Source organism: Aegilops tauschii, chromosome 2, assembly GCF_002575655.3.
Source record: "Aegilops tauschii subsp. strangulata cultivar AL8/78 chromosome 2, Aet v6.0, whole genome shotgun sequence".
In the NCBI taxonomy this organism is placed as follows: Eukaryota; Viridiplantae; Streptophyta; class Magnoliopsida; order Poales; family Poaceae; genus Aegilops; species Aegilops tauschii.
The window spans coordinates 50,320,868-50,348,607 of record NC_053036.3 but is presented as its reverse complement, the minus strand read 5'-3'; the positions used below and the strand labels follow the sequence as shown (position 1 = coordinate 50,348,607).

At 48.8% G+C, this 27,740-nt stretch overlaps 3 protein-coding genes across 3 annotated transcripts; 2 read left to right on the top strand and 1 right to left on the bottom strand.

Annotated features, from left to right (window-relative positions):
• Positions 1-2,729: 2,729 nt before the first annotated feature.
• LOC109761873 (BRCT domain-containing protein At4g02110-like) lies at positions 2,730-9,203 on the bottom strand. Its single transcript, XM_020320694.4, has 10 exons — positions 8,998-9,203; positions 8,786-8,878; positions 8,582-8,686; positions 8,318-8,419; positions 7,578-7,662; positions 7,421-7,487; positions 7,291-7,335; positions 4,072-7,128; positions 3,690-3,906; positions 2,730-3,581 (listed from the first exon to the last, which is right to left on the bottom strand). Exons 1-10 carry the CDS (start codon positions 9,109-9,111, stop codon positions 2,973-2,975), a joined length of 4,494 nt encoding a protein of 1,497 aa, XP_020176283.1. The 5' UTR covers positions 9,112-9,203; the 3' UTR covers positions 2,730-2,972.
• A 4,559-nt stretch (positions 9,204-13,762) lies between these two features.
• Positions 13,763-15,837, top strand: LOC109761869 (F-box/LRR-repeat protein At2g43260-like). Its single transcript, XM_020320691.2, has one exon. The coding sequence runs from the start codon at positions 14,119-14,121 to the stop codon at positions 15,232-15,234; it is 1,116 nt and encodes a 371-aa protein (XP_020176280.1). The 5' UTR covers positions 13,763-14,118; the 3' UTR covers positions 15,235-15,837.
• Positions 15,838-20,759: 4,922 nt separating this feature from the next.
• LOC109761870 (galactinol synthase 2) lies at positions 20,760-22,345 on the top strand. Its single transcript, XM_020320692.2, has 3 exons — positions 20,760-21,185; positions 21,269-21,730; positions 21,823-22,345. Exons 1-3 carry the CDS (start codon positions 20,880-20,882, stop codon positions 22,021-22,023), a joined length of 969 nt encoding a protein of 322 aa, XP_020176281.1. The 5' UTR covers positions 20,760-20,879; the 3' UTR covers positions 22,024-22,345.
• Positions 22,346-27,740: the final 5,395 nt, after the last annotated feature.

Sequence of the window (27,740 nt, the reverse complement as noted above, 5' to 3'; positions counted from 1 at the left end):
TCTAATGTCAAGTATCATTTCCTTAGACCATGAGATTGTGCAACTCCCGGATACCGTAGGAATGCTTTGGGTGTACCAAACGTCACAACGTAACTGGGTGGCTATAAAGGTGCACTACAGGTATCTCCGAAAGTGTCTGTTTGGTTGGCATGAATCGAGACTGGGATTTGTCACTCCGTATGACGGAGAGGTATCTCTGGGCCCACTCGGTAATGCATCATCATAATGAGCTCAATGTGACCAAGTGCTTGGTCACGGGATCATGCATTACGGTACGAGTAAAGTGACTTGCCGGTAACGAGATTGAACAAGGTATTGGGATACCGACGATCGAATCTCGGGCAAGTAACGTACCGATTGACAAAGGGAATTGTATACGGGATTGATTGAATCCTCGACATCATGGTTCATCCGATGAGATCATCGTGGAACATGTGGGAGCCAACATGGGTATCCAGATCCCGTTGTTGGTTATTGACCGGAGAGTCGTCTCGGTCATGTATGCATGTCTCCCGAACCCGTAGGGTCTACACACTTAAGGTTCGGTGACGCTAGGGTTGTAGAGATATTAATTAGTATGCGGAAATCCGAAAGTCGTTCGGAGTCCCGGATGAGATCCCGGACGTCACGAGGAGTTCCGGAATGGTCTGGAGGTAAAGATTTATATATGGGAAGTCCTATTTTGGCCACCGGAAAATGTTCGGGGTTTTTCGGTATTGTACCGGGAAGGTTCTAGAAGGTTCCGAAGTGGGGCCCACCTGCATGGGGGGACCCACATGAACGTGGGTAGTGGGGGCAAGGCCCCACACCCCTGGTCAAGGCGCACCAAGATCCCACCTTAGAAGGAATAAGATCATATCCCGAAGGGATAAGATCAAGATCCCTAAAAAAGGGGGATAACAATCGGTGGGGAAGGGAAATGATGGGATTTCTTTCCTCCACCTTTGCCAACGCCTCAATGGACTTGGAGGGCAAGAAACCAGCCCCCTCCACCCCTATATATAGTGGGGAGGTGCATGGGAGCAGCACCCCAAGCCCTAGCGCCTCCCTCCCTCCCGTGACACCTCTTCCTCCCCGCTTGCGCTTGGCGAAGCCCTACCGGGATCCCGCTACTTCCACCACCACGCCGTCGTGCTGCTGGATCCCCATAAACTTCTCCTCCCCCCTTGCTGGATCAAGAAGGAGGAGACGTCCCCGCTCCGTACGTGTGTTGAACGCGGAGGTGCCGTCCGTTCGGCGGCTAGGATCATCGGTGATTTGGATCACGACGAGTACGACTCCATCAACCCCGTTCTCTTGAACGCTTCCGCTCGCAATCTACAAGGGTATGTAGATGCACTCCTCCCCTCTCGTTGCTAGCATCTCCTAGATTGATCTTGGTGACACGTAGGAAAATTTTGAATTTCTGCTACGTTCCCCAACAGAAAGCCGCCTTGTCCAAATAATGCACATTCACTAGTTTATCCATCTAAAAACAATGGAACAAAATTGAGTCATCCATGGACCGGCCATTTCATATGGATGAACTATCTAAAATATGCATAATTTGAATCAAACAACTAGTATACCTTAATCATAGCATTAACCCTACCCCTAACCCTAACCTAACTAAACCCCTAACCCTAACACTTAAGCTAGCTTGGCACAACAAGGATTGACACAAATTACTTAGGCGAATCATAAATGCACCATAAATGCAAAACTAGAGGAAGAATTAGGGCTTGCAAAACTGTTGATTCCAACAAAAGTAGATGATTTCAACCAACCAAATGAAGGGGGGTGGGAGAGGTACCTTGGGTGATGCAAATGCCCCCGATCCACCGGACAAATCTCAAGCAATGGAGGGGGATCTAGTGGGTGCTTGGGTGGGGGAGAAGAGGGGAGAGAGCTTGAGCTCGGGGAAGAAGATGAGTGGAGTGGGTGGGTGGTGAGTGGGCCCCACAAACCTATCCTCCAGGACCCTACCGACAGAGTCCCCGGCGGTAGGGTGTTAGAGCCTACCTCCACGGTCGGCGGCGGTAGGACCCTTTGCCACGTCAGCACCCGTTAACGGCCAGACGGCCGTCAACAGCACCTACCGCCAGGCCTGGCGACGGTAGCCTGTGTAAAGCTACCACCAGGGCCTCCGGCGGTAGCCAAAAGGGTCAAATCTCGAAAAAAAATTAGACCGGGATCAGATCCTGCTAAACTACGTGAAAAGGGTCAAAACATGAAATTTTGCCACCAGCGGCAAGGCATATGAGATTTCAGATCCGTGCCTTGCCGCAAAGCCTGTGGTGGTCCCTCGGAGAAAAGAGACGGGGGTGATTTACATCGCTTTAACTTAGGCTAGGCGCACAGCACACTTTTCTCACAGAAGCTCATGCAGCACAAAAGCATTACTTGCCTGGGGTTTGATGCTGCTGCGTCCTTGCTTCCATGCCAGGCTCTAGCTGGTGCGTGCACGGCCAGATCAGCGGTTAATCTTGCATCAGGTCCGCTGCTTCATGTTTCTGTTTGTGTTTAAGAGAGCTTAGTTTGATCTGCTTCTTACATTCTGCGAAAATTGGATGGATGGTTGTTGGCATCTTGATTGAAAATTACAGCCCGAGAAACGTACGGTATGCCTTCTGCCGTCTGGCTTGAAAGTAGACACTGATCTTATTGCAACAGCCCGGCGTAAAATGACAGATTGAGCATTGTTGTTTAGGTGTACCACACTGCCGTGTGCGTTCAATCAAACCACTAAATAATCCACAAACTAGTGCAGAGCTGAATGGATCTGAGTTGGAATGACAACTCGGCAGGCATCTCCAATACAAATCTACGGGTGCCACGACGTCTGTACAATGGCACACATCAGTATCATAGCTACATTATATAGTACTCCCTTCGTCCCATAATATAAGAACGTTTTTGTCACTACACTGTATTATTAACACAGCAGCAAATGTCCTTGCCAAAATAAAACAGCAGCAACAGAGCCACAATGGTCATTTGAGCTTGGGCTTTCCTGATCTGCTGCCACCTTTCTTTGCCTTCTTCTTAGGAGGTGGTTTCGCTTTCACATGCCCGTCGTCGCACTTGGGGCACAACCAGTCACCATCCAGAGCAGCACTAGCTCCAGGCTGCGGGTTCAGGCAATCGGCATGCATCCCAGCGCCGCAGCCAGCCTTGCTCCCCTCGCCGCTGCCGCTGCATATCAACATGACGGCCCCTTCCCGGTTGCTCGATCCGCAAGCAGAACAGCTTATTTCGGGGTCGCCTCCCCCGTCTGCCGCCTCGCTGGTGGTGCCGGCACCGTCGAGTTCGCCTTGCTGAGAACGCTGTAGCTCCTGCAGGGACCTGTCTGCCAGGTCGTGCATGTTGAAGAGGACGTGCTTGTTCAGAGGATGGCCGGGCTTGCACACGTACTCCACCAGGTAGTCCGCGCTGATGCAGGGGATGTTGTGGCTCACGAACTCCTGGACCCACGCGTCTGTGCCCGACACGCCTGCTGATACGACCGCAAAACTGGCGCCATGTTTCAGTACCCGGGTGTAAGGTGGGGAGGTTGCTAAGATGGTGCCATCACCGGCCTTCACTACACGCTTCAGTGTGTCCTGTTGAGAAAATGAAAGGCTTATCAGATAAAAGTGGATATATAGAACTGAAGCATTACAAAGCTGCCAGGATGCTTATCAGACAAACAAGTGTGTGTCCAAACTTACCAATGATGGAGAAATGCACTCTCCATATATGATGATCTTCATCCCGTGGAAGGCGCCATGTCCAGTACGTTGCCTTAGTTGGCGCCATTTCCTTGGAGCATCCAAACTTATTGTGTCGCCGTTGTTAGGGCCATCACCGTGCCACTCAAATGGTTCTTCCTCCACAAACTTGCCAGCCTCATTGCAAGCACTCAAGTAATCAGACTTGAGTATCCACCTGATCTTTCAGAAAAGGCAACAAACATTCAGATGTCGTGAAATGGAAATAGGGGCAAGTGACTATGTACATTCTTTTTTGAAAGAGAAATCTAGGCAACAAGAACAAGGTATAAACAACTAAAACATGAAGCCTCTGAAACAGCTCATATGGCAAGAGACTTACCTCCCAGCTGCAGCAGCTGCAAAGAATTTTTCGGTTCTGCGGAGCTCGGGTGCGATAAAATGTGTCGCTTGGAAAGACCACTGATGTGAACCCCTGCATACTCTACCCTTCAGGCGTCTAAGTATCGACATACAATCCTTCCTCAGTAAGCCATGCCCGCTTAAAATAAACCATGTTGGTTCCAACAAGGCCAAGGTTGTGCAATCATTTCCTTCTCTTATACTGTGGTCACCAGGCACATCTTTCCCATTCTGTACAGATTTTGTGATACATTTGGAACTTACACGGTTATTTCCATATTTTGATTTAGGAAAGGGATTAGCATTGGATGGTACATTCTCCTTGTTATGGTCAGTAGAACCATCCATTGCACCTGCAACTTTTTTCTTTTTGCTGCTCCTCGGCTTTGTGTTTTGCACATCTTTGGATGGTACATTCTCCTTGTTATGGTCAGTAGAACCATCCATTGCATCTGGAACTTTTTTCTTTTTGCTGCTCCTGGGCTTTTTGTTTTGCACGTCTTTGGATGGTACATTCTCCTTGTCAATGTCAGTAGAACCATCCATTGCATCTGCAACTTTTTTCTTTTTGCTGCTCCTCGGCTTTGTTTTTTGCGCATCTTCCGATATGTCCTCAAAGGAATCTTTGCAAAATGATCCAACTTCATTTGCTGTACCATCCTTATTAGCACTCTGGACATCCTTGTCAGCCATTGCCTTGCCAGCATTTGTGGAGCACTCTCCAGCCCTCTTCATTATGTCAACTTCAGCTTCAGATGGGAAGACACCAGCAGTGTTGCAAGGTTCACTACCAGATACATACTGTTGTGTCGCAGAAATTTTCCTCTTCGCAACTGCTTTGCGCACTCTGTTCTTTGGTACTCTATCAGGAGTGCACGTTTCATGGTTATCAGCACTTGCAGTGCTTGAAAGCTTTTCAGTGGAAGCTTGGGGAACTGCATCACAAAACTTCGACTTCAAAGATACTGCCTCATCTTTATCAGCGGTTGGTGCATCAGCCATCTCTATGTCAGCAGGCTGGGAAACTTCTGGAACAGCACTCCTTGCTATGACATATGCCCCCTTCTCAGATGAACCTCTTTGAAATTGATCAGCAGTTGCACCGCTTGGAAGTTTTTTAGGCTTACTTCCCTTTGAAATCACATTAACGAACTCCATCTTTGAAGCCGCTAGCACATCATTCATCTCACTGTTGGCATTCAGTGAGTTCTTGGCAATTGTGTCTGCTCTACTTCTCAGGATTTCTTCAGGAAAGGATGTTCTACATTCAGCAGCATTCGGACTGGTACAATTATTTCCTTTTTCTGCTTCTACGTTTTCATGAGAAAGAACTGCCTCGATACCATGCTTAGACTTGGACTCACTTTTACAACGTGCAGATGATTGGCGTCTACCATTTGTAGCACTCCGAAGCCTCTTAGCACCAGCGTTCTTCACTCTAGAAGCCGATACTTTCCGAGCACCTGCTTCCATGGTTGCATGAGAAACCTCCTTGTCATGCTGCGAGTCCGTCGCTACCGCTTCAATGATATTAACCTGTGATGCACTGCTCATTGCTACATTCTGATTTTGACGAGAGAAACTTGAAATTGTTTTTTCAACTTCAGGATCAATAGAAGGGCTTATGGCACATTCCTTCTCTGCAGCTGCTTCATGCTGTGCCAGTTCCTTTGCTTTAGCTGGTAACTCTACCTTCGTCTCATTATCAAAAATTTCAGGAAGTTTTTCTGCTTCAGAAGACCTTGCAAGCTTCAAAGAAGTCCTCCTATAGCTCAACAGCTTCTTTCTAGAGGAGTCAGACTTCTGCCTCTCCGTATGATTCACAATAACATCACTGTTAACTTTACCAGTAGCTTTAATGGGTCGAGATCCAGTGGAATTTTCCCCCAGATCAGAAACTGTTGCGGCATCAGATGCGATTCCCCTGCTTGAGAAAGGACTATTTGCAGTTCCAGTTGCTGAGTCTGTGCCTCCATTTAGCAGTTTTGGACTGGCTGAAGAAAGCCTGCTCTTTGTCTGAGCAAGTACAGAGTCTGGTCTATTCACATCTTTTATTGCTTCGTCTCTCAGGCTTTTGGCATCAGCAAGCTCGCTAATTTTATCATTGCTCTTCACTGATGCAGAAATATTAAACTCGACATTTGGTGTATTTCTCTCAAAACTTTGGGGAGATGCTGTTTGGTCAACCGAATTTAAATTAGTTCCTGGTGAAACTGACTTCCGAGAACGCTTTCTGGAGTAGCTTAAGATCGGTGTAGTCTTCGATGCAGAATTGCCTGGTGATACCAAATTAGCCTTAAGAAAGGCTGCAGTTCCTTCTACGTTTGCTTGACCAACTTTGTCAGCAAGATCAACTACAGGTCCATCATCCTTATGATCAACGTTTCCACTAATACGTGACGAGTGCAATGCTTTCTTCAAGAGACTCTCTGCAGAAGATGTTAGTAAACTAACATTGTTGCCAGTGAACTGACAGGGATTGTCCAAATATTCTCCATCAATGTTGTGTTTGTTGACTACTGGAATAGGAGATACCATAGTTGCTTCATGTACAAGATGATCAGCACAATCTGTGAGCCCATTTGTGTTGAGAGGAGAAGCGGCAAGTGGCCTTTTATCACCATCTTTGGTTTCATCTCTGGTAATGTGATCTCCAGGAGCCTTTTCATTGCTACTGGAGTTAATAGGAGGACGGATAGAATCGTGTGCCTCAGGATCAGCAGAATTTGTCACACCATTTGTGTTATGAGTGCTTTGTATGTCAGCTCTAACATCAAGGGGCCTTATGCATACATCTTCACGACCCTGTTCTGGAGTGCCCAGGTGTCTTCCTGCAGTAATGTCAGTATTGCCAAGGGAGACGGTAATACCATGAACGGATGCGCGGACATCAGGATCAACATGAGTTCCCATTCTGATCCCTGTAACAGAAACACTTCTGGCAATGCTTCTGCTGTGAGATAAACCTCTGCCGGCATCTTCTGCTTCATCTTCGGAGTCCTGAACTTGTACCTCCATCATCTCTTGTTCCCAACCACTGCATAAATAAGTGACCAAATTACTGGATTTAGTACCCATGAAGTGAATGATATAGATCATATTCTTATCAGAAAATTAACCAGGCATATAAACCCGATGGCTAAAATGAAAGGGGGGAAACATCAAAGAGAATAGCAAAGTGGTTTGCTGCTACACTCACCTTCTGTTATAATTATCAACTGGAAGAATTTCCCATGCCTTTAAGCTGCAGTAAAATCATATTTTCAGCAGAAATAACCATGACATGACACAATAACTTATTTACAAGACTGGTTAGTAAATACACATACCAATCTTCCAACCATTGGTGATTAACAAGATTGATATTCACCATTTTAGCAAGTTCATACTTCTCACCTGATAGAAATAGGGATGAGAAAAACCGAGAGTGAACACTAACTGTAAAAAGCGTAAACTGTATGGAAAATTATGAAGAAAACAACATACCTTCAAATTTGTAGCAAATGAGATGGGTGACTTTGTGTGATATCAAAGGCTTAGAAAACTGTGCTCCCATTAAAGTAACCATTTTCTATATTCAGTAGTGAAATCAATGGTCAGAAACATTTTTCCTCAAACACACATCGTTGTATATTAGAATACTAACACCAAAGAAGGCGTCAAGTACAAACCAAACCAATGGCGCAAAAGCTCAAACCAAACAGCAATAGCCAAGCTAAACTAACATAGCTAAAAACTGCCAAAAAAACCTAAGCTTCCTAAGCAGCTACAGCTTTGAGATGAGAACTCCAAAAATAAAATGAAGTGTTAAAACCCAAGTGTGAGAAACTACAAGTCCCTAAAAGGAAAGAGGTGAAAATGTGTTAACTGCTACAGGTGGATCTATGTCAGTAGCATTCTGAATCTTGGCTATGCAGAAGAAATGTTGGTTTCTAACATATTTGGTGTTCGTAAACTGATTCAGCAGTTTAAGTGTATATAATTAACAGCAAACTTGGCACAAGAACAAAAAACAATTTGCTAGAATCAAAGGTATGACAGTAAGCTATCCAAACAAGGAACCAAAACTTAACAACCAAGTATCATCAGTCTATCAACTGAAGGAAATCATAACTGTCCTGATTGGTAACAAAATGATATTGACCAGATACTCTATGTTATTGGCTTTATGAATTAACAACCATAGACCTCTAGGCTTGGAGGTACAAAGATAGCAGCAGTATTACCATGATGTCTTCACGCCCGTTCTTTTGGTACCCTGTCAGGCAAATGTTCAGTGATTGACTGCCCGGTATACCCTCCAGATCTCTCACTGGCTTATACAATACCTAATCATATCAAACGAAGTTCAAGTCACCAACTAATCAGCAGAAATAAGATAGTTTCAAAGGCGACTAACTAAAGGGTACTCGGTTAAGACAACGGCTTGCTGAACTTATTTAGAACACACATCTTAATTCGGGCACAGTTAGTACAGTAGCAGAACTGACCCGATCGGCATCGGCAATCACTCCGGCATCCAGGCTATCGTCCACCCACAGCTCAGTCACGACCTTCTTCCCGCCCTCTCGCGCCGCCACGCACACTGGATCATCCTACACACATTTCAGTCGAAGAACAGACACCACTGAACTAAGTCAGCGAGAAATACCCGCGACGAAACCCCCGGAGGAGCAGAGGAAGTGGAAACTCACGTAGACGAGGCCGAAGACGACCACGTGGGTGCACCCCGCCGCACCGTGCCCGCCGGCGTCGGCGCCACCGCGCCGCACAATCTCGGACCGGTACTGCCAGACGCGGAGACCTCACCCGGTGAGACGGGCCGAATCGGGCCAAACCAGCACGGAACCGAAATGAAAAGGGGGGCGTGGGGACCGCGACGAGGCGGGCGGGCGGGCGGGCGCACCTGGGACTCGGAGGCGGGGTCGAAGCCGACGAGCGCGAAGCGGACGCCCGCGAAGAGGCGCTCGTCGCCGTCGCCGTCGCCGACGCCATCGTCCTCGCCGTCGTGCGGGCGCATGGAGGAGGATCCGGGTCGGAGGGACGGGACGGCGGGTAGGGTTTGAGGATTTGGGATTGGGACGGCGCGCGAGGTTGGAATGGGGAGGACGAGAGAGGATTTTTGTTGCGTTTGGTCCGGGAGGGAAAGTTGGAGATCGTAATTTGGTTTCCGCCGGGTACGCGCGGTTTGCAAGGGGAATGGGTCGCGCGGGCTGGTTTTAGAGCCGGGGGGGCGAGAGTCTTTTGGCCCATGAGCAGGGGGTAGTGTTTTTTTTTTCTTGACAACAGCAGGGGGTAGTGTTATTAGTGAGATTAGCTTTTATCATCTAAAAAATATAGTGAGATTAAGCTTCGTGCTACTAGTTTTAGTTATAATTTCATTTTTTAAAGGTAGAGAGACAAATAAATAGGCTCACAATCTAGCTAAGTTTTCGCATTCTTTAGGTCAGGACGCCACGTGTAGCTTGTTCAACCCCATGAACCGAGATGTATTCCACACTCTGTGGCATTTGATCAATAAAACTTAGCTTGACCCCTGAAAAAAGGCTCAAAAATATCTATCTACATCTACATCTATACTTCTCTGTCTATGTCTATATATATCTTTAAAAACGGTAAGGTTTAATATTTTATTTTTCTTCTCACCACCCTTCGTCCAACCTTTTCCGGATGATAATCAATCATCCTAATTTACTTATCTTCTGAATCAATTCCACTTTACTTTGCTTATCAAATTTCTCATCAAAATATAAGATAAATCACAGGCATAATTTGATAAGCATTTATTTACACAATCGCATTAATATAGATAGGTAAATCACAAGCCAACATACTAGTAGAATACAATATTTACTAGGACAATGCACGTGCGTTGATACGGGCGACATGCAAGTAAATAAATGAAATAGATGATTATGCAATATGTCTAAAGTGCTTTCAACATACTCCCTCCGTCCCATAATATAAGAGCGTTTTTTACACTACACTAATGTCAAAAACGTTCTTATATTATGGGACGGATGGAGTATATTCTAGTGATTGTCGATGCATTGCAAGGGAGCCATATATACTTTGGTGGCTCAACGAAAATTGTGTCTAACCTATACTCCATCCTTTTTTTTACATAAGGTGCATTTTTTTCGCCACGGTCACCAAGGAACAAAATTATAGAGAATTTGAACAAAATAACAATTGGCGAACTCGTTGTTTACCGGCAAGTAAATCAATTAAGCCGGAAAAGAAAGAGATTCAGACAATCGAAAAAGAGATAGTTTCCTTTTTATGCCCATATGAGATGTACATGCAATCACGAGCGATATAATTTCATTTTTTTAAGGGCTAAAAAGAGAATTATGAGGAATTAGAAGACATGCAACGATCTCCCGGTAGATCAATACAATTAAAGTAGGACGTAGGGTATTATCTTTTCGAGAGAGCTCGAATCTGGGTAAATCCATGTGTCCCCTATTACCATCGCACCAAGGCTACCTGTTCGGGACCCCCTACCCGACATGTGCTGGGTTTGACTCCCTCAGGCGGCGGCGGAGGCAGAGGGCTGACGCGGACGAGGGAGAAGAGATGAGAGGAAAAGGGCTGGTCCGGCATGCGCCTGGACCTCCTCGTATCCGCTCACCATATAGGCTCGATCTCTAGGGTGCCGGTCAGCCCAGACATATTGGGTCGGTTTGAGGATCCTGTCTGGGTCATGACATCCGCCCGAACATATAAGGGGCATTTGAGGTGTCGCATGAGTCTATCTCATGTTTTTTTTAAAGGAGGATGACCCCGGCATCTGTATCTGGACGATGCAAACAGTCATATTATTAATTATTCACAAAGACCTTATAAAGTAATACACCAGTCCGTCTGAAGCCACCATCTTAGCAACATCTGTCACTACTCTTATCCAATTGATGAAGGGGTGCCAATTCTCCGAGCCGAATACCAAACATACCTCGCACCAAAGCCTGGCATCTAAAGCTGGAGTCCCCAACCAAGCCGCATTGTCGGGTCTGGGGCACACACCGGTCTGACGCACTCTCAAAAGTTGTCGCCGCTGTCTTCCATCGGTCCATCTTCAGAGCAAGTACTGACGCATCGACCTTGCCAGGCCTATCGTGGACGCCACCTTCCTACGCGCATCCATCATCACACATTCGTCGCTGAGACCCTACTGCGCCACGCCGCCGAGACTCCACATCGTCGATGTGTCTCCTGAAACGCCGCTCCACCGAAGAAACCGTCCATTGGTCCCTCGAGCAAATGCACACCTCCAAGAATGACTCCCCCAAGGGGGGGGGGCGACACAAGAGCGTGGTCGCCATCCGATCAACTGATCTAGCGTTTCCCCCGGAGGTAGCAGATAGAGGTGTGGAGCTTCTCCACGGCGATGCCTTTAGGAAGGTGACGACACAGAAGAGCGCCGCCATCGCCGGCCTTGGCAAGTAGCCGAGAGCAAGGTTTTCAGTCGGATCTGCTCGACGAACCTCCAGCTAGCAACGTGTGCACGGGCTGCCACCGATCTCTGCCGCCGCATAGCGCGCGGGCCACACCGGCCAGATCAGATCTGACCGGAGGCCATAGCGCGCGTGCCGCTGACTTGTCACCAGGTCCTCCACGCCGCCGCCGCCGATCCGAAACCAGATGGTGCGCCGCCGCATCACCGGCCGCCGCCGCGACCCGAACAAAGCCAGCCGCCGCGCCCATAGCCCACACCACCGCCCGTGGTCGGGATGTCCGCCGTGCCTGAAGTCGTCGCACCGCCTAGAATGGATCGGTCGTGCCTCCACGCGTTTTGGGGCCCCGCGGCACCCCTACGACACGGGAGAGAGGGAGTCCTCCACCACCGCCGTTGGCCCCCGGGCTTAGCCAGACGGCGGCGGAGGGAGCGGAGGGAGCTCGCGCCCCAAGCCGCGGGGTTTGGGTGCCGCCCGGGTCGCCCTAGCGGGGACACGGGGGCTGCGGGTCGCCCTAGGTGAGCGGGTCCTATCGAGATCAAAAAAAGCTTTCCTTAGTTTGTTTCAGGTGATTTTTTTAATTATTGGTGAACACTTTTTTTCTCTCATACGCACAAGCATACGTATCATATATTGATAGAAGAAGTAGCCAAGATGGCCAATACAACGCCTTTCGGCAAAGTGTTACACCAAAAGGTTAACACCTACATCCACCAAGGCAACACCGACACACAACTCGCCTTGCCCAAACTCAAGCCGAACAATGGCAAAGAGGACGGACACAGTGCACACAGGCCGCGTCCCAACCGAACCGAACACCTCAGAGCTGGACAAAAACATCAAAGCAAACTAGATCAACGCACTCTCCACCCATGGCGCATAGGAGATCGGCAAGTGGACAGCAGGAGCTAGCCTAGCTCGATGAAGACCTCGCAGATGAGCCGTCGATGATGGAGTACATAGCGCCCCGGATGCTCATGCCCATAGCAAGAACCAACACATGACAACCCTGCACCCCAAGTCTCGCCGCCGATGCGAACTGAGACACCCACACCAGTTACTCCTCCAAAAGACACCTGATCACCTAGGCAACGCCTTCAAGGGGACGACGTCGTGACGTCGCCGCTGCCTGGCCCGGCGAACCGAGCCTACGGTTTCCCCCGATGAGAGCAGGGGATGGACAAGGCCATGGCAACGCCTCCAAAGGAGGAGACGGTGCCCACAGGCGTCGCCGTTGCCCGCAGCCACATCAACGCACGGATTTCTCCTCGGCCTTGTCGTAACGTCTTTGGAGCGCAGCAAACTGGGAAGGGGGGGCAAAGTCGTCACCTTTGGCCATCACCATGGAAAGGGGAAGTCGTATGCGCTGCGCCGCCGCCCACGCCGTCGGAACAAGCGCGTCCACCACCACCGTGCTGGCCGACAACCACCACACACCAGCCAAAACTCGCACCACCGTGCCGCCTCATCGCACGATTTTCCGGGGCCGCCGCCCCGGCTTCCACCGAGAGGATCCGCCGCCTGGAGCCACAACCCCACCATGGAGCCAGCCGACCCCGAGCTAGGCAGAGCCCCAGCCAGACGACGCCATCACCGATGGGAGCGCCCGCTCCAGCCCACCAAGCCACCACAACACGACGCCCCACCACCACCCTCCAGGGCCGCCGGATGAACCCCCGACGCCACCAACCTCCAGGGCCGACCGGATCTGGGCAAGAGACCCCAGATCCGCCGCCACCACGCCTCAGCCCGTGCCCAGGCGAGATGCAGGGCAGCGGGAGCAAGGCCGCGCCGGCCGAGCCACCACGACGCCGGAGGGGAAGCGCTGAAGCCGGGATTGGACCACCGCCCACGCCGTTGACATGCGAGCAGCCCCGCGCTGCCCCGCATCTGCCAGGGAGGGAGACCTCCCCGCCGCCGCCCACGTCGCGAGGGCTTTGCCCCGGCGGCGCCCGCTGGCGGCGGCGAGAAGAGGAGGAGCGGGAGGGGGAGTTGCTGGCCGGCGGCGGGGATGGCTCTCCCGGGTCGCCCGCGGGGGAGCGACACGGGAGCGGGCGAGTATTGGTGAACACTGTTTTGTAGGCTTTGTTTTAGCCGTTTTGCTTTGTGCGTCAAGAAGTTTCATGTCTCCCTTCTTTATGAAAAATCTTGGTTTAGGGCAGAAACATGCTAACTTTACGAATTGGTTCCTGCTACCAGATTTGCTTGGTCGGATGAACGAAAAGAAAATCTACTTATAGAAAATTGCTTTGTTAGACCGTGGTCTCAAACTCGAACTCTGATTGCGCGTACTGATCCGAAATAGCCCATCTATCTATCTTTATATGATGAACACAAGGTCTATCTAGGACGCATCTAGATGTTCACTCTGTTTGTGATCTATTTTATTTTTTGTTTTAGTTTTTTGTTTTGTTTTTTGTTGCTGCATTATATATATGTGGGAGTTTAGATGTAACATCTTTAAAAAACATCTAAATGTGAATTAGACAAAGTGTAAACACAACCATAGGCCCAGAATCATCATCCCTCGCGCGTACGTTCTCGTCTCCGCGGCTCGAACGATTCAGGCCATGGCGGCCAAGAGATACGCGAACGTCCCGGTCTCACGGCTCGGACGATTCTGGCCTAGGCGGCGGAAAATGAGGAGGAGGATCGGCAGGTCACGCTCGAGGTCCTTGCCGCCTTACCTTCCCGACGCCGTCATCTCCAACATCCTGTCATGGCTCCCGTCCAAGTCAGCCATCCGATGCAAGGCCGTCTGCAAGGCCTGGCATGCCATGGTGTCCGATCGCCACTTTGTCAGCGATCACCTGGAGCGCTCCAAGGAACGCCCAGCGGTGCTCCTACTGCCTTGTGCGTACTCTAGACGGGAACACAACGTGCTCATGTCCTTGTGGATAGATTTCTACTACAACTCCGGCGGCGGGGATATGACAGAACTGATGTACCGCGAGCACATCCCTAAAAGCATCGGGCAATGTACTCTGCCTTTGCACTGCGATGGGCTGATCCTCACCTCCACGCTGGACCAGGAGGTCATGGTCTGCAACCCGGCGACCAGGGAGTTTGTCACCTCGCCCAAGGGCAGCCATAACCTCAATAAGCGCCCTAGGGTTGGGCTCGGTTTCGACCCAAGTAGTAGCAAGTACAAAGTGGCAAGATTCTTCTACCAGGTAGAAGACGGAAAAACATCTCAACCGATCTGCAGGTTTGAGGTGCTCACGCTGGGCACTGACAACGAATGGCGACGAACCGTTGATCCACCGTACCCGATTATGGGGGTAACTCCGGGCCATATGCGAGGCGCTATTTACTGGGCGGTCGATCTGCCGAGCGCGGAGCATCCCAATGCGTTCCTCCGATTTGATCTAGCCGACGAGAAGTTCGGTCTTACTCCGTACCCTCCTTGTGAGCGCACGGAGCCGACGTACTTCGTTGAGCTGGAGGGCGAGCTGTGTTGCGCTTGCTTTACCGGAAAGCATCTCGTAGAAGCTGAGGATGTTGTGGAGATCTGGACATGCGATGGAACGGGGGCGCCAATGTGGGCTCTGCGCTGCACCATTCCGATCCCTAAGGACTCCATTGTGCCGTACCCTGCTGGGGGTTTCACGATTCCGACCGTCATGTTTCTGGGGGAGCACTTGCTTCTCATGTGTGACCACAAGTTGCAGGAGTTCTGCGTTTGAACTGGGGAGATGAAAGAGATTGCTGGTGCTTTCAAGGACCGGGCGTACTACGATCCACGGAACAACGAGTACCAGATGTTTTCGGGAAAGGATGTGGAATTCTTTACTACTAACTATGCCCAGAGTTTAGTTCCGATAAGAGGATATGTATAAACGTCTGGTACTATTAGGGCAGATGCAGAGGGCGCCAGGACTGTTTTACTGGCCATTCGACGGTTGCAATCTCAGTTTAGTTCCAACTAACAAATATGCCTGTGCGTTGCAATGGGAGACAAAAAAAAATTATGCGCTGGCTAATAAGTATGACTCAATACCGTGACATATATGAGCATCCTCTATTTTAACATGGTGGCTTGCCATGTTGCCAATTAATTTTCTTCCCACCCTCGCTAACGATGGTCGCGATGTCAAGGTGATCACAATGCATTCGACGTGGTAAATCCCAAGGCTATGAGTTTGCCATTGCACGTCACACTTGTCATTATGTTGCGCAAGTGAATGTTTAAAACTTTGAGACAAATCTCATCAATCATGAACTACTCCCAATGCCTAGCCATATAAAAACATCTGAAAAACTAATAAAATCCTAGACATAAAGACTTTTGAATTGGTGAACATTTTCTTTCAAATCGACAAACATTTTTATTGAAATTTTGGATTTTCTCGAAAAAATCATGAACATTTTTTAAAATGCATGAAAATCTTTTTAATTCATAAACATTGTTTTACTCAACAAACATTTTTGAATCAATGAACTTCTTAAAAAAGTTGAGAAAAAAACTTCATTTTTTTATTTCTTTGAATTTTTTTCTAAAATTTCATTGACATTTTTTCATATTCCCGAATATGTTTCAGATACACAATCATTTTTCAAAATCATGAACATGATTTTATTTCCCGACCATTTTTTCCAAATCATGAATTTTTTTATAATTTGCGAACAGTTTTGCAAAACCACAACATTTTTTGAATCCGCGAAAATTTTATGATTTCCTAAACACTTTTTGAATTCACATACATTTTATGATTTCTCAAAAAAAAAAAAAACTCGCAACTTTGAAAATTCCGAATTAGTTTAAAGAAGGAAGTAAAGACAAAAAATACGAAATGAAACAGAACAGCGGAGTTAGGCCCTTATGGGCCGGCCCATGAAAGCATATGTGGGGGAGGACGTGCGTGAAATACAAAGTATGACGGCGACTTTGAAAAAAAACGAATTGTTTCCTTTACTTACAGGTGGCATAGTGGGTAATTTATAGAAACTTTAGGGGTACTTTTTTAGACGGACGACCAGAAGCACTAACTGCTTTATTATTAGGAAAAGATAAGCATCATGTGTGGTATTGATGAAAGAAATTGCGTCGGGCGCTTGCACTTTTTTTTTGTTGAGATAAGACTCCGAAGTCAGACGGCAGTTTTGCATCTTGATTAGCGTCTCACATTGGGAGGAAAGGTGCTTGGGAGATTTTTGGATTTATAATATTTATATTATATTTTTGTTAGCATCCAGATAAGCACCTACCATTTTAGATACCCTTAAACTGTTATGTCATTGAAATGATGTACAACTTTCAATCCCTATGAATCTATCTAGCAACCATGGAATCAATATTCCATTTACTGGATGACATGAAATTATAGGGAACTCCACATACATATTTCATGTATGTATTATATATATATATATTAATGGAGATCATTTTGGCTAAAGTTGAAGTTTGCCTAGGGTACAAATGGAATGAGGATGAATTGATAAAACATTCCTAGAAAAAAAATTATGCCACTTATACTTTATGATATTCTAATGAGATTGGATGTCAAAGATTTTTCATTTTATCTCCTTTCTATGAATGTAATAAATCCATAATACACTAGAAAGTCTGGCTTTACTTCGATTTAGAATAGCGTGCTTACTTTAATTTCTAAAAAAGAAAATTATTTTTTTATTTCGGATCGGCGTAGAAAATTATTAAATTGAGTATTTCATTGCGAAATTCTAAAATTTTGATCCAAGTGGGGTCAATGGTTTTGCCCCTGTTTTTCTTTGTTTGTTTTGCCACTGGAATAGACCTGCAACAGCTGTTGACAAGAAGAGTTTGTGGCAGTGCTAACAACAAAATATGTAAAGTTTTCTAAAGTCATGATCCAAATATGTAAAGTTTTCTAAAGTCATGAACTTTTTTTTGTGAATTTTGTGAAGATTTGTGAAGATTTTTTCAAATTTGTGATCATATTTCCAAATTCCTGAATTTTCTTTAAATTCATGTATGTGATTTTAGAAAATTAATAATAGATAGCCGGTCTTTGTAATGGACAACACTACAACAGCAAAAAAAACAGAAGAAAAAGGTGAGCCAAGGCGAGCGGGTTACGTTGGTGTAGGAGGGAACATGATATTTTATGCCACGAAGGAAACATTTTTAAAATACACATGAATTTGTTTTGAATGATATGAATTGTTTGAGGTACGCAATATTTTTTACTTTGTATTCACAATTTTTAAAAATGCCACAAACATATGTTTGAAAAGTGTGTGCACTTTTAAAATGCACCATGCATTTTTTGAATCATATTTTTTTATTATAAAAACATTTTGTTTTACAGTTTATAAGCAATTTTTTAATCGCATACATTTTTTTAAACTCGTGAACATTTTTAAATGTAAAAACAAATTTGTTTAAAGCTATCATTATTTTTTAAATGATGCTAATATTTATTTACACTGTGTTTACATTTTTCAAATGCGTGGTTTTTAACTTCGTAAGTGCATCTAAGTTTTGAAGTGTATGTGTTTAGAGTATTTTCGAAAATATAAACAAAAGAGAAGTAAAAAGTGTTAACCTGCAAAGCTACTTGGGGCAGTCCATTAGTTGCGAGGCCGCGGCGAGACGAGCTTCTGTCTCGCTGCGGGCGTGACACAGTGGCTCCCATTGTTGCTGCAGGATAGCCGAGAAGTCTTGTTGCCGCACATGCCCAAACGCCGGTCACGCGCGAGCAACTAGTTAACGAGCGCTCCTTTGAGGGCCTCACAACGATCAGCGCCATTTGGCGCGCTCTCAGCCATTCGCCACGTGTCGCGCTCTGAGCGCTCCTTCCGGATTTTTTTAATTTTTCCGCACACGTTTCGGCTTTTTAAATGTTTTTTTACGTTTTGGTTTTTCACCGGTCTTCCTTAGCTTTTCGATAAAAAAATTAAAAAAAATTCCCACGAAAAACACATTTTCTTTTTTTTTTCTTTCGCGAGAGTCACGCTTTTTCTTCCGCGGGAGGCACGGTGTGCTTTAGCGAGAGTCACCGCCGTGCCTCTCGGAAACGGAAAAAAACACGTTTTTGTTTTTTTTTCTTTCGGAGAGTCACGGTTTTGCTTCCGCGAGAGGCACGGTTGTGCTTTCGCGAGAGTCACAGCCGTGCCTCCTCGGAAACGAAAAAAAAACACATTTTTTCTTTCTTTTTCTCTTCCGCGAGAGTCACGGTTTTGCTTCCGCGAGAGGCACGGTTGTGATTTCGTGAGAGGCACGGGCGTGCCTTTTTGGAAAAGGAAAAAAACCCGTGCTCCCGGTTCGTTTTTTTTGTCCGGATTTTTTTGTCAAAACCTATCAACATGGGATCTAGTTTTGAAGATCTCGACGCGAGGAATCCAACGGTGAAAGCGGTTCAAGATTTGAACGCACGATTTGAGATATAAAACGTTTTGAATAAACGGATCTACGAAAAAAGGGAAAACTCCCAGGTTGCGACAAGTGGCGCGCTGCATGTGCGTCACTTGTCGCAACCACGGGAGTTTGAGTGATCTTTGCAACGAGTACTCCTCAACTAGTGATTTCGCGGTCACACCCATAACGACTAGAAACGAGAGAGTTGAGCGGTTGAGGGAAAAGGCCGGGAGACACGAACTGCCCAGGCAAAGAAAAAAAAAGGAACACCTGCCCGCACCTTGTGGTGTCCTACTCTCCAAACCGGACGAGCTCAGCTTTGGCCGCTTCTATCTATCTTGGCTGCCAAGTGCCAGGCACCGGACTGCGCTTTCACCGTCCAATTCTTGTTAGCTCAAGACTCGCTATTTCTCACCATTGAAAACTGCTCGATGCTATTAGTAACTCGACGGAGAGTGACCTCGCGTCGGCGGGGCAAAACGCGTACGTCTCTCCGCTGCCAGCCGTGTTGTTTTCATGGCATAGGAGAGTAATTAACTAACCGGCCACACCACGTACGTTATCCGGACAAAACGGTGACACCAACTGCTGCACCGTCCATGATCAATGTACTACGTAGCTTCCTGTTGAGTAGTACGAACAAAAGGTTGGTTGGGATCTGGTCTAGATCTTCCACGCAGGTGGGGCGGACGATTTCGTTCACTTTTTTTTATCAGTACAGACACAAGCGCTCATATTCACGCGCATACACTCAGCCATATGAACGCACACACGCACACACGCATACTCTACCCCTCCTCCCATTGAAAACGCATCGCCGAAAATGCTGAAATAAATCTACGAATAATGCGAGCACCAGGATTTGAACCCTGGTGGGTTGGGGATACCACTGTCCACCTAACCAACTCAACCACAGATGGGGCGGACGATTTCGTTCACCTTTGCGTCGTGACATGTACCACTTTACCCTGGACAATATTTCTGGTATGTACAAGTATGTAGTATCAAATTCACAATGCACAGCCCAAGTTCCATCATCATTATGTTATCCGTCTGAGCTCATGACACAGCGCACTAGCCAGCAGTCCTTGTTTCGTTGTTTGACCACATCATGTGCTAATTAATTTATCGCGCGATCTGTCGATGGCTCCATCCACATGGTTTCCTTTGCATGGGCCACACCCGTTGCTGAACCGCAAGAGGTTCCGTCGATCTCCTCTGTCTGTCTGCCGTAGAATTTTTTTGTTGTGATGATGGATGCAGGGTGATTAGACAGAAAATGGAAGGCGTGGAAAGAAATAGATTTCACGGGACTCCGTGTAAATTGAAGTAGCTAGACTCTGCCTGGATTTTTCGCCTGTCTCTGTAAAACCGACAGACCTCCTGGCTCCTGCTACAACTGGTGAACTGGATTGAATAAACTAATATTAGTATCTTTTTATTTCGGGTGAACTAATATTATCCGGATTGGATAGATAAATCGTTTGATTATCTCTTGCCAATATACATGCCATTTATTTAATACAGTAGCAGCATATACTGAAGTCAAACTAGAAGATGCCATCCGTCGACGAACCATACGCGGTAGGAATGGTCGGTGATTTTGGGAGTATCGCACCCAAAATCACTCCTTACCATCTTTAATTAAGTTGTCAGTTACCATATAAGGCAAGAGATATCTACGACAAGATAATGTTTGGTTTTTGTCACCTTATCCACCGAAACAAATCAACCAAGAATATCAGAGAGAGAGAGAGAGAGAGAGAAAGAGAGAGACCTATAGCTTGCTAGGAAAGTTCATCTCAGAATAGTCGCGGATCTACTCCACCCACCCACGCCCCCCGTTGCCTATATAAAGCCACGCAGGCACCACACCACCATCAAGCATCAAGCATCAAACACAAGCACGCACAAGTCCACAACACACAATTAACACAACAAAGAACAAACCCATCTTATCCATCCTTCGAAGCAAGAGAATTCGAGCTAGCGATGGCTCCGATGCTCAAGCGGATCGTGGAGGACGCGCCGAAAAGGGCGGCGTACGTGACCTTCCTCGCCGGCTCCGGCGACTACTGGAAGGGCGTGGTGGGCCTGGCCAAGGGCCTCCGCGCCGTCAACTCCGCCTACCCGCTCGTGGTGGCCGTGCTCCCCGACGTCCCCGAGGATCACCGCCGCAAGCTGGTGGAACAGGGCTGCCTCGTCCGCGAGATCGTGCCCGTGTACCCGCCGGAGACCCAGACCCAGTTCGCCATGGCCTACTACGTCATCAACTACTCCAAGCTCCGCATCTGGGAGGTGAAATACCAACTGACTAATCCTCTAGCTCTCTTCTTACATCTTGGCTCGATAGATGTTGACTGATTCTGGTGTACGAACAGTTCGTGGAGTACGAGAGGATGGTGTACCTGGACGCGGACATCCAGGTGTTCGACAACATCGACCACCTCTTCGACCTCGACAAGGGCAGCTTCTACGCCGTCATGGACTGCTTCTGCGAGAAGACGTGGAGCCACACGCCGCAGTACAAGATCGGCTACTGCCAGCAGTGCCCGGACCGGGTGGCGTGGCCGGAGCACGAGCTCGGCGTGCCCCCGCCGCCGCTCTACTTCAACGCCGGCATGTTCGTGCACGAGCCCAGCCTCGCCACCGCCAAGGCCCTCCTCGACAAGCTCGTCGTCACCGACCCCACCCCGTTCGCCGAGCAGGATTTTCTCAACATGTTCTTCAGGGACGTGTACAAGCCCATCCCGCCGGTGTACAACCTCGTACTCGCCATGCTCTGGAGGCACCCCGAGAACGTCGAGCTCGAGAAGGTCAAGGTCGTGCACTACTGCGCCGCGGTACGTCCTTGACTCCTTGTCATCGATTTCCTCACAAATGATTATTAATTATTAATTTATGGTTGATGTCCCCATGCCATGCATCTATGCAGGGCTCGAAGCCGTGGAGGTTCACCGGCGAGGAGGCCAACATGGACAGAGAGGACATCAAGATGCTTGTGAAGAAATGGTGGGACATCTACAACGACGAGGGCCTGGACTACAGGGCCAGCGATGAGACCACCAACCTGCTACGTGGAGCTCTGGTTGAGGCCGGCGCCGTGAAGTACTTCCCGGCGCCCTCGGCCGCGTAGGCTTCGCTGCATGCCGGCGTTTGCCCGGCTGGGTCGTCGCAGGATGATTAATTAAGTGCTACCAGTAGGGGATTTCGGATTTTCGATGAAGAACTATACTGTGTATAGTATCGAAGTATGATCAGGATCGATCTAACGTTTTTTTTTAGTAAGATCTACACGTTTTTTGGTATTGTAGGTCAATCTAGTCCCGTGTTTCTTGTTTTAGTTGGCACGAAAAATAGAGGCGTGTACACCATGTATAGATGTACTTGCTACGTGCGTGTATTGCTGAAACATTTTGCATGTGCTATAATAAATCAATCAAAGCTATTGCAAATTATTTGTGCATGTTCTTGTGAAGGCCACAGCGCTCTGCATGTCGTGTTTGTGTGAGGCCGTATTGCAAATTACGGTCGTATGAGTTCTTGCGGGGCACGACGCGCCCGATTAGCATCGACAAAAATGGATCTTGTCTTCTGATCCGCGCGCGTGTCCTCATCGTTTTCGACGGACTGGTCGTAGCCGGCGACGACGCGACGGCTGTGCCTTGCTCCCTTGTCCTGTTGTCCACGACCGTAACAGCTCGGCCCCGGACGGCGCTTTCCAAGTGGTTGGCAGGCGCGGCGAGCATTAATTTCGGCCTCGCGATCGGCGTGTCAAAATCCTCTCAGCGGCGCGCGTTCTCGTCCGTATCGGCCGCTGCCGGCCACCGTTCGCCGAGTCGCCGACGTGTGACGTCGTCGTCCACGTCGTGATCGCCCACATGGGCAGGTATATCGCCGACGTTGACCAGCAACTTATCCAAAAATGGAACAGTGACACCGACGACAGTTACTATACGTTCAAAGCGTTCGATTTTATGGACACTCGGCCGGTTTCATCGATCGCACGGAACGGGTCATCTGTAGACATTCGGCCGGTTACTACAGCTAGTCCTGCAGCCTTGACATGAGCGGGCCGGCCGACGCGACACACGGACGGACGACGCGCATGCATGGCCGCCCTAGCAAGCTAGGTAGGCACACTAGCTGCTGGCCGGTTCTGACTGAAGAAGCCACGTTTTTCGGCACACGTGGCGGGCTGTAGCTCTACCCTCATCTACTCACCCGGCCCCTTTGATGCTTATCGCGGCATCCTATCCGTGACAGCGTGCACCAGCGGTCACAACGCCTTTATTTAAACGGCGATCACTTTTGTCAATGCCACGCACCCCCTGTTTCGAGAATTTCTAGCCCACGTACTACCTTCTGTTGGACAAGTACGTAAAACCCCGAGTTAAGAAGCTGGCTTTGAACGAATAATAGTACGTACTTCAGTTCGATCGATGAGGGTAGCATGGAGCTCAGGGCAGGGCACAGCACATTCAGCCCCTAGAAAATTTATGTCCAACACGCAGAGCCCTTTCGTATAGAGGGGGTTTCGCCATTGAACACGCAGCCATTGCGGTGCCGCCAAATAGACCATGTCGTCAGTAGCATGAGGAAGGAGAGCCCTTCCCGGCAAGGGGATGGCGCGGCGACCGAGGGGATCCAACCCTAGCCGCAGGGTCACCGCTCCTTCTTCTCCACCCCCTCCGTCGCCGCCGGTGATCGGCGCCGGGCATAGCCTGTGTGTGCGACGGCGGCGGCGGAGGCACTCCTCCCTCTCGCGGGTCATAGGGTGACGCAGGGCGCCCTGGCTCGAGGGTGTGACCCCGATCTGGACTGCGGCGGTGCCGATCTTGTTCATGACGGCCCAGGTCTGGACTACGACGGTGTAGCGGCTGGCCAGCGTCCTAATGGCGGTTGTAGTGGCAGTGTCGGCGACGGCGATGCCTGTGGCGCGGCGGCGTCGGGGCGTGGTGGCGTCAAGGGCTGCGGGCGCGGCGGTCTGCCTGTTTGGGTGGTGGCGGCGGCACGCCATCTGCCTTTGGATCGGCAGCGGCGGCGTGGAGGGCCTAGTGGTTGCGTCGGCGGCACCTCCGGTTAGATCTGTTCTGACCGGTGCAGCCGGCGGTGGTGCTCATCTCTTCCGTCAGAGGTGGCCGGCCTGTGGCTGGGTGGTCGGATCTCGAGATTCGTCGTCTAGTCTCGGCTACGAGTCGGGGAGACATAGTTGCCGGTGAAAACCGAGCCGTTGGCGGGCGATGGTGGCGTCTTGCGCCGTTACCTTGATGAAGGCATTGTTGTGTAACTGTTGTCGACCCACTCGTGCTGCTTTGAGGGAAACCCTTGGATCTGATCTTCCAGATCGGACGATGGCGGTACTACGGTGCCGTTTCTCTCTTGGAAGTATCGTTTGTGGAGCAGCGCTGGAAGACAGAGGCAGGAGGTGGAGCGACTTCGTCTTGCACGGAGCTTCGATGGAGTTGTCAAGTCATGCCTGGCCGACAGGTGCTACGCTGAGTCATGCCTGGTTGGCAGGTGCTACGCACGACGGATCTTCCAGAGTGTTCGTGTCTGGACTGACGAGCGCAGGGCGGTGGCGCCAATGGGCGCCGTGGTTGCGTCGACGGATGTCTGGACTGGCAAGGATGATGCGGATCTCTCTTCTGAAGATGGGTAAGTGGTCCGATGATGATTGCGGCTTCTAAAACGTATGCATGTGGTGTGCGCTTTAGGTAGGCTGCACCGGCTGTTGGTCCCGATACGTTATGTGGATGTATTGGCGACGACACCGGTTTTAGATATGGGGACTAAGGGCACTCCATATTATCGAGTTTGTAGATGTGAGTGATGGTTTCGGGTGGATTGATGTATGTTCTTGTTAGACCCTTGTGAAATAATTAATAAAGATGGCTGCATGCATCGATTGATGCAGAGGCGGGGGTTTAACCTCCTTTTCTAAAAAGATAAAAGGATGGCGCGGCAGCACACGTGCTAATCCACCAAGTCAGAAGGAGGACGTCGGGTTGTGGCGGCGAAGCGATGGAACGATCCAAGCAAGGGTCTCTGTGTCAAACTTGGTTGAAGAAGGAGCGAGGTTTTTTATTTCGGACCTCACTGAAATATGCGAACTTTTAGAAATTTCGCATATTTTGGAAATTATTTCGAACCTTAATATTTAAAATTTCACTTAATATTAATGAATTCTAACATGATTTAAATTTATTTTTAAATCAGTTTAAAAATGCCTTGAAATTTCGGTGTTAAAAATATTTCAAACCCAACTGAAATATGAGTTGGCGTGGCAAATTTCGTTCAAATTTTTAGCCCCGAGAAAGAGCAACCGGCAAGGATATATGTTGGCGTGGTTCTTTGATGGTGTAGTCGTCTGTGTTCTACGTGATCCGGATATCCTAAGATGTGATCTGTAAGAGGGTTACCTTATTTACGAGTATCATGTATCGTTTGTGTATACTTTGATATGTGGTTTTTTTTTCAAGAGACGTAAGTAGAACTGTCTTTGACGGACCGAATTTAACTACAGTTTGTCTAATTTACATTTAAACGTTTTTTAAGAATGTCACAACTAAGCTCCCACAAATATATAATGCAGCAACAAGAAATAAAAAAACTAGGACAAAAAAATAAACCACAAACAAAATAAACATCAGCTTAGATGTGACATAACTATGTCACATCTAAATGTGTCCTAGACAAACCCAATTGTACATACTGCATGACGGGTCAAGAAGGAAGAAGAAAGAATTATTCGACCGATCAGCTCAGGGCACAACACATTCAGCCCCCAGAAAAATAATGTCGACTGGAATTAAGTTTCAGCCGCCGCCGGCCGCCGGCCGACCGTGCTGAACTCGCGCGATGGCGACCCCGCCCACCGGTGCACACGTACGTACACGGTCGGAAGTCCAGTCTAATCAATTTGCGGAGCGCCATGCACAAGCGTGTAACAAGTGTCGTACCGATCGATTTGATCAGATGCTATTCGTCAACACTGCGCTGCTCCCTACGAGCCAGGGCACAACGCGGCGAGGACGAGCGGACAAGCGTCGTTGGCCGCCGGACGGGGGCGGTCCGTCCGTCTAGCGAATGCACGCTGCTTCGAGAAGCCTGATCTCTCAGGATGTAAGTGGTGCTGGGTCCCAGTAGTCCCACATATGCCATCAACCAAAAACACGTTAAGTGCGTTCCTGGACACCCATAAAATTTAACCGGCGCAAATGGATAGCCCAGAAAAGCCCATCAAGCCAGCGGCACTCCACAATTCCCGATCGCATCGTTCCCAGTCAATCGCCATGACCTAGGCTAGTGCGCCGTCGCCGCCATCTCCACGGCACCACCTCCCGCTTCCAATCCTTCATTCATTCCATGGCGTCGCCGTCGCCGTCGTGTTTCTCGAAGAGGCCGCCATCCAAGGACATCGCCAGCGACCGAGCCGAACCTTGTGAGGATGCCTCCTCTGCTCTCTCCCCTATCCCGCCGACGCCCTCTTCAGCTCCTGCTCCTTCGCCGCCGTCAAAGGACCAAGCCGAGCCCTGCGTGGCTGCTCCCTCCCCGATCCCGGTGATGGCCTCTTCGGTCCCTGCTCCCCCGCCTCCTCCTCTTCTCCCCCAAGGTATGCAAATCCCCCCCCCCCCCCAGCAGTTCCCCTATAGCTAGCAGATTGGTTTGTGCAAAATTTAGAATAACCTGCTTTGACAGATTATGCTGACGTCAAGTCCCGCTGAAGTTGTCTGAATTTATTTTCATGTTAGATCTGCTATAAGTGTTCAATATCTAGATTTGGATTTTCAGTATCTGCCATATCAGACTAAACATCATTGAGGGGAATACTCAAAGAAACAGGGGCCTTGTTTGTGTCACGAGTTGAGCATATTTCTGCTTAAAAATTAATTTGAGTTCGTTCTCAGTGTCAGGTTTTGTCAAATTAAGTTGAGCAGTATGACGATCACCGCCCACAACTTTTTGTGTTCTACTCGTGCATATCATCTACGCATAGACCAGGCTCTGATACCACTGTTGGGAAACGTAGCATGGAATTTCAAAAAAATTCCTACGCTCACGCAAGATCTATCTAGGAGATGCATAGCAACGAGAGGGGGAGAGTTTGTCCACATACCCTCGTAGACCGAAAGCGGAAGCATTTGACAACGCGGTTGATGTAATCGAACTTCTACACGTTCCGACCGATCAAGCACCAAACGTACGGCAACTCCGAGTTCTGCACATGTTCAGCTCGATGACGTCCCTCGAACTCTTGATCCAGTAAAGTGTCAAGGGAGAGTTTCGTCAGCACGACGGCTTGGTGGCGGTGATGGTGAAGTGATCCGCGCAGGGCTTCGCCTAAGCACTACAACAATATGACGGAGGAGTAAACTGTGGAGGGGGCGCTGCACACGGCTAACATATATTATTGTGTCCTTCTAGGCGCCCCCCTCCCCACATATATATAGGTTGGAGGGGGGAAGAGGCAGCCAGGGGGCGCCCAAGTAGGCCGAGTCCTACTTGGGCTCCCACCCCAATTCGGCCCCCTCCCTTCCTTGTTTTGGCACTTGGAGAAGGAAGGAGGAGGTGGCGCCCCCTCCCCTTTCCTTTCTCCCTTGAGGAGGGGAAGGAAAGAGGGGATAGCCCTCCTCCCTTGCCTTCCCTAGGGCTGCCGGTGGAGGGGCGCACCAGCCCCCTGTGGGCTGGTCTGTCCCTCCCTAGGCCCATTAAGCCCATATAGCTTGCCGGGGGTTGCCCGAAACCCTTTCCGGTGACCTGATACGTACTCGGTACCCCCGGAACACTTTCGGTGTCCAAATACTATCGTCCAATATATGAATTATCTCTCGACCATTTCGAGACTCCACG